Consider the following 10,097-nt stretch of genomic DNA (forward strand, 5'->3'; position numbering starts at 1 on the left):
TTTCATTGATTTCCCTCTGTAAAAGACCATTTTGGAGTCACGACATCTAGTGCTAGTTTTATCCAGCCTTGTACAATGCCACAATTACTGCTCAAAGGCACAGTGTCATGGCATATGCTGTTTCTCCTACCATGGCAGGAAAATAGATGCCTGAGGAAGTGTGAGGTGTCCAGAAAGCATGAAGGTTAACTGTAGTAGCTCAATTTGTGTCAGTTGCTTTAAATGTCACTGTTTACACAGATTGACAGTGCTCAAAATTAAACAAGGACAATACTTCAGGATTTAAAGAAACAAACTTCTTGTTCTTGTGTTACGTAAAATTTGGACATACAAAATTATTAAATAGTCATTGAATTCAAAAGAGAGCTGCACTGGGCTTTGGCACTTACTGCAGCTTTATCAGAAGTGCAACAATACTGCAGTAATCTGTAGCATTAGTGACAATAAATCTGCTAATCTTGTTTTAAGGAAGTAATTATAGGGCACTATATAGTTCCCGCAGATTCATTATGAGGTGGCCACCCTATCCCTGTTTCATAGAGATAGAGAGTTAGTATCCTATGGACTATAAATCCAACAGTTTACATAAAAGCCAGCACCAAAAAAAATCTCTACCATTTAAGTAGCTCACAACATCCTTGTCTTCATCTCTTTTGCCAGGATCTAAATGTCAGGCAATGATCCTGTCTAATGCGGAGAGTAATTTGAGCAGTGTCATGGTTAATCAAATTGCACTCTTATGTCAATGTGGTATAATAAGGGAAAAACATAAATTCATCAGCACTGTGATTCAAAGTATATGATCTTAGCCCTCTTTGCCCTTTACATATTTTTCCCCCAATCCCAATTTATGTTTTTCATGATTGCTGCTCTGCTTTGCTGACTGACTGATTTTCGGCTGCTGGAAAACACTTTTGTGGTGTACTATGTGTGTCTTTCATTAAAGGATGGCCAGTCCCGAACAGTGCGGCAGTTCCAGTTCACTGACTGGCCAGAACAAGGAGTGCCAAAGTCTGGAGAGGGATTTATTGACTTCATAGGCCAAGTACATAAAACAAAGGAGCAGTTTGGTCAGGATGGGCCAATCTCTGTTCATTGTAGGTAAGTAAAAAAACCTTCAGTGGTAGATTGATCTTTTTTCCTGAATTAGAAGTATATTTTGGGCTGTGTAGTTGGCTTTGGAAATAGATAGTGAGATAGATAGTGAGTTAGTATAATGGTGAATTGAACTTTGCAAATTAATTGTCAGAAATAGATAAAAGAATGCAATGCAGATTCTTTTTAGCCCCTTTATCTTGATGATGTTCACAAAATCAGAGAATAGTAGGGCTGGAAGGGATCTCCAGAGATCATCTAATCCAGCTGCCTGCATGGGGTCATCCCTCTCCAAACCATACAATATGACCAACCACCCCTACACAAATCCATTGTCTAACTTATTAGCAAAATTACACAGTCAGCCCTGACACGACCACAAGATATAACACTCTAACCTTCCACACACAAAGCAGGGGACCAGGGTGGACAACATCTTGCTGCTGCAAAGGGTTAAAATAGACTTGAGAGATGCAAAAAACTGTTCTGTAGTGAAATCCCACTCTGACACTAACGGTGCTCTCAGACAAGTAGGTGATTCCTCCCCACCTCCCTTATGCAAATTCTCTCTGCCACAGGGTAAAGAAACCCTGGTCACTGCTGCATTCAGCACACAGTAGGAAATGCCTTACCACAGAGTGATGTATCTGATTTTGCTTTGACTTGTAATTAGCAGCAAGGTCATTATGTTGGTGGTGATTATTACCTCTAAAACAGACATTGTTCCACAGTAACATAGGAACAATGGTTGTTACATCAAGATATTCAGTGCAGTAGAAGCCTCCAGTCAAATATGTTTTTCATTGGTCAGTTGGGACCTGAGAATGTATGGCCTACTCTCTGAGGTTCAAAATGTCCTTTAGACCTTTGAAAGTTAGCTGAGGACAACAGCAGCATGAAGGATCAGCATATAAGAATAACCTAGCTTTTTAAAAATTTCATTGTATTCCAATTTATTTTGGCTATAGTATTCTAAAGTCTCTAACAGATGGCTAAAAAATTCTATAATCTCTTATTTAATAAATCACTTTCAGTAAATTCCATTAGGATTTTAGACATTCATTTTGCAACATTAAATTATGTTTTTGAGAAATGAAATGGTATAGCTTATATAACGAGGGTGGACAAGTTAATGCAGTTACAAGGTCTTGTTTGCAGGCAGAATAAATCCCTATTCACCACGTAAAAGCCAAGAAACAGGCTTGATGCTTAGTATGGAATATATTTTTAAGAACTATTGAAGGAGAAGCTTCTTACCTAGCCAATTCAGAAGCAGCCCTTGTGTAACCTGTGACTGCACAGTTGCCCGCTGCTTCAATACATGTTAAAAGCATTTATGGCCTCTGCAGTCCCTCTGCAAGAAATTTTAAGTGAGTAGATCCACTGGATTATCTAAAGGAAGGCTTATCCCACTTTTACTTTGATTCTAAAAGACCCTCAAACACGTTTTAGAAGACAGGGAATTTAACATAGTGCCCAGTGATGCATATCATAGAATCATAGAAAATTAGGGTTGGAAGGAACCTCAGGAGGTCATCTAGTCCAACACCCTGCTCAAGGCAAGGCCATTCCCATCCTAGCCAAGGCCTTGTCTAGTCGGGTTTTGAAAACCTCCAAGGATGGAATTTCCACTACCTCTCTGGGTAACTTGTTCCAGTGTTTTACTACCCTCCTAGTGAGAAAATTCTTCCTAATATTCATAATTTCATAGTTTGTAGGGTCGGAAGGGACCTGAGCAGATCATCAAGTCTGACCCCCTGCCTTGGCAGGAAAAAGTACTGGGGTCAAACGACCCCAGCAAGGTGTTCATCTAGCCTTGTCTTAAAGACCCCCAAGGTAGAAGCCAGCACCACTTCACTTGGAAGTTGGTTCCAGATCCTAGCCACCCTGACAGTGAAGTAGCGCCTCTGATATCTAACCTAAATTTCCCTTGCTGCAACTTGAGACCATTGCTCCTTGTTCTATCATCTGTCACCACTGAGAACAGTCTAGCTCCATCCTCTTTTGAACCCCACTTCAGGTAGTTGAAGGCTGCTATTAAGTCCCCTGTCAGTCTCCTCTTTTCTAGACTAAATAAGCCCAGTTCCCTCAGTCTTTCCTCATAAGTAATGATCCCCAGCCCCCAAACCACTTTTGTTGCCCTCTCCTGGACTCTTTCTAGTTTGTCCACATCCTTTCTGTAGTAGGGGGCCCAAAGCTGAACACAGTACTCCAGATGTGACCTCACCAGTGCTGAATAGCAGGGAATAATTACTTCCCTTAACCTGCTGGGTTATCCTTCAGTGACACAGCTAAGGCTTGGCTCATATTCATCTTATTGTTCACTGTAACCCCCAGATCCTTTTCTGCTGAACTGGTCCCCAGCCAGTCAGCCCATCCTGTACTGCTGCATGGGATTGTTCCATCCTAAGTACATGACTTTGAACTTGCCCTTGTTGAACCTCATGAGATTCCTTTTGGTCCAGTCCTCCAATTTGTCTAGGTTTAAATCCTAGCCCTACACACCAGCATATCTACTACTCCCCACAGCTTGGTGTCATCTGCAAACTTGCTGAGGGTCTACTCTGTGCCATCTTCCAGGTCACTGATGAAGACATTGAACAAAACCAGCTCCAGGACCAACCCCTGGGGCACTCCACTTGATACTGGCTTCCAACTAGACACCAAGCCATTGATTACTACTCTTTGAGCCCGGTGCTCCAGCCAGTTTTCTATGAACCTTACAGTCTCTTCATCCAGCCTATACTTCCTTAGCTTGCCTGGGAAAATGTTGTGGGAAACCATTTCAAAAGCCTTGCTAAAATCAAGGTAGACCACATCCACTGGTCTTGCCACATCCACAGAGCCAGTCATCTCATCATAGAAGGCAATTATGTTGGTCAGGCATGACTTGCCCCTGGTGAATCCATGCTGACTGTTCCTACTCACTCTTTTCTCCTCCAAGTTCTTAGGAATAGATTCCTTGAGGATCTGCTCCATGATTTTTCCAAGGACTGAGGTGAGGCTGACTGGTCTGTAGTTCCCTGGATCCTCCTTTTTCCCTTTCGTAAATATGGGCACTATGTTTGCCTTTTTCCAATCAAATGGGACCTCTCCTAATAGCCATGAGTTTTCAAAGATGACGGCCTATAGATCTACAATCACATCAGCCAACTCCCTTGACATGAAAGGTCATCTTGCATAGTTTCTCCAAGAGAAGACATGTACTGTACTCACTAACTTTAAGGATTTCTGTGCTAGAGGCGTGGTAAGCAATTTTTTCACTCATTACTTGGGCTCAGGTGGTGAAACAATTAGCCTAAGTCCTTCCCATATCTCACTACCTGCCCACTTATGACACCGTAGGAAACACCACTTGCTGTTCATTATGCATATTTTCATAATGGGCTTGATTCTACACTGCTGAAGCCCACAGGAGTCCTACAAATGATGTTATGACAACCAGATCAGTTTCAGTGTGTTCATCCTCCTCTTTTGTAGTATGCTATCTCAGCAGTGAGATAGTTAACTTGCCATCCTCTAACTTAGCGTAACGAATCATTCTGAACATCATCTGGGTAAGGGTTAAAGTAGGTCACATTTCTGAGCTATGGCTGTAGGCTCTGCAAACTCAGCTATATGATACAGCCATGACCAAGGAGAAACAAGAGGTCATCTCTACATTGCTATCAAACCTAATCTATGGCTATCTTATGAAAATGGCAGGGGTGTGGGGGGTATTAACTAGATTCTTATCTAGTTTCAAGAGTTTTACTTTGGAGGGAGGAAACCAAGGGAATTCCTCACCCGTGAACTTCCCACTTCCTTCTTTTTTGTATTTTCTCTTTTCTATATTTTTTCTTCCTTTGCTTACTTTTACAGCAATCTACCTAACACAAAGTGAATGATTCTGGTTCTTTTTGGAATTTTACAAACAAATCAATGTGTTATTATTCAAAACATTCTAACTTCATCAGGCAATTAATTAAATTCAGTTAGGTCAGCAAAGGGCTTTTGCTGAAAGGCAAGATTTGATATAAGCACAATATACACACCTAGGCATACATGGTTTAGAGATCACACATGACCATGTGCTTTTAGGAGAGCCTTCATTGTTAGTATCTTGTTTGGTATATATCTAAGACCTTCACAACATAGTAGTGCATCATAACACACCCTTACTGATAATTCCGTCTCGCACAATTTTCTCTACTCCTGCTACCTGATAATACTTTTCTGAATCCCTTTCCTAGTTAAAACCCCACTACATCTGCCTAATGAAAACTTCCTTCCCATCCCTGCTGAGTGATCTGGATTTGGGAATACTGCCAAAGGCCCTGCACTATTTACTAAGCAGACAGCCCTGTGAACTCTGTGGCAAGCTCTTATATACATTGTCATAGTAGAACTGAGATCGCTGCTTGACTTGAAACTGAATGAATGAGACTGATCTTTAAACACTGCAGGAGCTATTGTGAACTTACACTTACATCACTGTTATGACTCTTTAGAAATCCTAAATATCCCTTCATGAAAAGACACCACACTGTTTAAATATGCTTGTCAGCTTCAGCCTAGAGTAAGCGAATCCATCCGTTTTCTTCAACCCTTACCCAAGCGTTACACTTGCTGCTTAATTAGGATCTAAAAGTGTGGAGATTTTTTCATATTATTCAGTGTTTTCCTCATTAACTAACTCTCCAGATGCTTTCTTGCTTCTTAAGAGCACAACAGTATGAATTAATTCCTTCCTCTTGCTGGTTTACAGAGTTCTGAATAGTTAAAATAATAAGGATTTGAAAAATTCCTTGTTTGGAAACCATCAAACACTTTAAAAAAAACCCACATCCTTTTGTATTTTAGTTTTTAAACTGATTGTTTGAATAGGTATTATTGTACACTGTTGAATACTGTACACTTTTGATACTGTTTGAATAGGTATTATATTGCTTTTGCTCTTCGTCAGAGCACTGTTACAATTCCTCCTGCTGGATATTTACCAGACTTTTTGTGTGCGAGTGCCACCATGCTAAGGTCATGTGCTTTAAGTTTTCTGAGTCTGAGTAGACTGCAGGATTTTCTCTTTCCTTGGCCTCTTGACACACTAGCTGGACACTAACCCCTTCAGAGAAATGTGGCCTTACAGCCCAGCTACCCTAGATCTCCAGGACCAACAATGATCTCTGTAGACACACAAATAAATTGAGTATGCCCTGTCTCAGAGTTCCTGCTCATTAATAATATGGATTACAGTTCACGTTTTCTAGATGTGTAATAGATAACTCATAGTTTTTACAAAGGTTCCAAGTTACTTTACATTTAGCTAATTAATACACACATCTTTCAGCTTAGGTCTGAGTCTGGTAGGGTATCCAGCATTCTTCCTCTCCTGCATTCAGTATTTGTCTGTTATCCTGTCCAAACATCTTCTAAAATGGCCGATGTGAGACAGTTTCCATCGTAAACTGTAACCACATTTATCAGGTGACTCCAGATCAGTCCATCAAGCTATCAAAGCCCTCTCAAAGTGATTGTTTGCTTAATTATTACACTCACGAGTTTATAAACCAAAAAAAAAAGGTTTGTACTCAGTGGAAGCCATCTTTTAGTCCAAACAGTTCTTATCTGAATGAACAGTCAAAGATTAATGACTGTCCATTATTAGGCCAGTATCTTTTAGCTCATCATGGAGGTTAAAGTAAAGACTACAGGCATGCCTCACTTTTTATCCAGATTCAGAAAAGGGATTGGACAAATCCTTGGAGGAAAGGGGCATCAATAGCTATTTCTCATGGGAGTTAAGGCCACAGCCTCTAAATTAGAACTTCCTATCCCTTAAATGAGGGAGGCAGCAAGTGAGAGAGGAACAGTCAAAAAAATCCTGGTCATACCTGGTTCACTCACCCTTTGAGCATCTACTCTTTGCCACTGAATAACACACGATACTGGGCAAAGTGGACCTATGGACTAACCCAGTAAATGGTAATTCTTATGTTCAGAATGTTCTTTGCAGTTTGATACAGATATATAGAGAGTGTAGCCAATATCATTTGGTATTCTTACACCATACATAGGTCCCTCGGATCATCTCACCCTTCAGTGAATGCTAAATATGATTGTATATGTTAACATGAAACCTATGTTAATTTCTGTATTAAACTATAAGTCAAAGAAATACAGAGGCTGGTGCTCTGTCCCTTGCTGACTTGTGCATATTTGGGGGGCCCTGAGAACAGGAAATGATCTGTCATGCCATATGTGTATAAAAAGAGAACAAAAACAAGTTGAGATAAGGACAGATTGGGAACCTACATTTAGGCTTGTCTCTCATTTGTCAGTTCCAGTTAAATTATTGGCAGGCCAACAAAACCTCTCATTTTCTCCTTCCACATGCAACCACTGTACATTCTTGATCAACAAACAGTATCACTTAAATGCTCTCTGACTCTCCACATTTCATTTTAAAGTACATTACTATAGTCCTAAGTTTGCCAGGAAACAGTCACTTTGTGAATGTGATGCTGTAGTTTTCACCACTTGTATTTATAAGGCCTTTTCCCCCATGGAGATCCATGCACATCTGGTACCTTGCATCCACATCTAAATAGTCAGCCAGTTCATTCCACATTTTAACTGTCAGCTAACATTCTTATTTTATTGCAACAGTGCAGGCGTTGGGAGGACTGGAGTATTCATAACCCTGAGTATCGTTTTGGAAAGAATGAGATATGAGGGTGTTGTAGATATCTTCCAGACTGTCAAAATGTTAAGGACACAACGGCCAGCCATGGTACAGACAGAGGTGAGAAGAACAATATCCACATGCATTGGCAGGGTCAAAAAGGGTGTGTTTGTGTGGGTGGATAAAATGTTAGGAATGGCAAGTGGTGGGAAGTGGGAGCATCCACAGCCAGGAAGTTATAAAAACTGTATAACATTCACTTTCCTTTTGTGATTTCTGCATCCATGTATACAGCTTATGCAGTGAATTTACAGCAGCAGTTATGCTACTCTCCATTTTAAACATTAGAAAATAAGAAATGTCCATTTTAAGGGGACTACTGTGTGTGTGTGTGTGTGTGTGTGTGTGTGTTGTGTATGTTAATTAATATGAGGCCCTTAGAAACGTTTTGCACTTTGCCTTCACAATATTTATAGTTATAATCAAAGAGGGGAATTATGCCTACAAATGCATCAATTAACATAATGTAGCCTGCAGTTTGAACTCAAACTGTATGATTTTCATGATTCTAGACCTCACTTAAAAATAAATGTGGTCATTTAACAGGAAAAATATAGTCAAACATTCTGCTCTTTTGATGCTCTAGAATGAGCAATCTTACTGGCAACAAGAGCACTGCCATCAAATAAGGGTGAGGTCTTGGGAAGAACTGGTTGACCAACTCTTTGGCCTCCTCCTCAAGAACCATGGTAATTCACAAAGAACATTCAAACTTTAAGCATGTGATTAAGTCCCACCTTTAAATATGATTAAGGCCCTAAATTGTGTCTTGGACCTAGCCATAGCCAGCAGATCAGACCATGGAAAAAGAAGAGAAGAGATGAAAAGCCTTTTAGATACCAATTATTTGGCTGATGCTAGCAATTAAAATCCATCTATGAAGTTTAATGTTTACTCCCCTAAATTTTGTTATTTTCCTCTTAAAAAAAAAAAAAAATGAAACCTGTTCATTAAAAACTATACATACATAAAAACAGCCTTTTAACATTGGAAAACAATTTTATAGAGACACACACACACTTTACTTGTGTATTAAATTTTATGTATACAATTAAATTAGACCATTTTAAAAATCTTATCACTTAGCCAAGTAACCCACTGTGAGAAAATTGAAGGGTAAATTCCATTTATTTTTCATTACCATTTTTGCTGCAGAGAATGTACATTAAGCAAAATGAAAAATATCTACTTTCTGTCCCATTGGTTCCTAGAAATAAATCTAGCATATAGAAAAATCAGGCTTCCAGGAACCCATGTGACAAGGGCAATGCTGAGCTGTGCAACATATGTAGCTTCCTTCATTGCATCTCAGCTCATTTGTGGATGATGCACACTCCAGTCCCAGGCTAAAAGAAGGAATGTTTCACACTCTGTGATAACTTCACCCGGGTTTTCGTGGAACAGAAATTGAGGGCTCAGTCCCACAATGTTCTGAGCATTCAGACCTCCCTTCAGCAAGCCATACAGCTGGTCCCCCTAAAGTTTATTCATTTACTTAATAGTTAAGCATAAGCTTAAGTATGTTACAAGATCAAAGCTAGTCTTCTAGGATCTTCTAAAATGGAGCCACTATTGATGATGTCACATTAGATTAACTAAAGTTGGTGTCTCCTAAGATGTCTGTCGGTCACTGAAACCATTTTAATTGTAATATAAGTAAAATGAGACCCAAGTCTGAAGGGCTGCAAGACGGTAAGGATATAAAATGGAGCCTCATGGAGAGCTTTCAGAAACAACTATTTTTTTTTCACTTCAAAGCCTTGGACACAGCACATGAGTATCTGTGCAAAATGTTTGCATCCCGATATAAAAGACTACTATATGTGTGCAAAATAAATTGCTGCATGTGTGACACTTTTACTTCGATGTGTAGGGAGACAAAATGTAGAGCTCATGTCTGAAGAGACTTGGCTAATGTGCAGTCTACATCATGTGAATAGGACACTTAGCCACACCTTGCTCTCTTAGGCATTATTCTTTGCTACTGGCCAGAAGTAGCTCAACAACTGCAACAAAGCTCTCATTAACTCGGGCAGGGGTGATGCGCAGGGTGGTGCATTTAGGTGCACGTGCACCCTCTGAGCATGGTGGTACCCCCCCTGCAAAAAGGCACCACCAATACTGTTGGTGGTGCCTGCGGGTGGTCGCCACTCACCACCCTGCTGCCAACACTGCCGGCAGCGTCTGTGGGTGGTCAGTAATCCCCGCTGCCGCTGCTGCTGGCGGTACCTGTGGGTGGTTGCCGACTCCCCCCTTCCCCCCCCCCCCCCCAACAGTGCCG

At 40.5% G+C, this 10,097-nt stretch overlaps 1 protein-coding gene across 1 annotated transcript in view; it reads left to right on the forward strand.

Moving 5' to 3' along the window:
- PTPRD (protein tyrosine phosphatase, receptor type D) overlaps positions 1-10,097 on the forward strand; it is a 1,990,398-nt gene that overhangs the window by 1,975,505 nt on the left and 4,796 nt on the right. The window contains exons 40-41 of the mRNA XM_019517599.1: positions 947-1,101; positions 7,741-7,876. Coding sequence (XP_019373144.1) covers positions 947-1,101; positions 7,741-7,876 — 291 coding nt within the window. The remainder of the gene's footprint in view (positions 1-946; positions 1,102-7,740; positions 7,877-10,097) is intronic.

The sequence above is a fragment of the Gavialis gangeticus genome, unplaced genomic scaffold (assembly GCF_001723915.1).
Source record: "Gavialis gangeticus isolate Ggan-Ray unplaced genomic scaffold, GavGan_comp1, whole genome shotgun sequence".
NCBI classification, from domain to species: domain Eukaryota; kingdom Metazoa; phylum Chordata; order Crocodylia; family Gavialidae; genus Gavialis; species Gavialis gangeticus.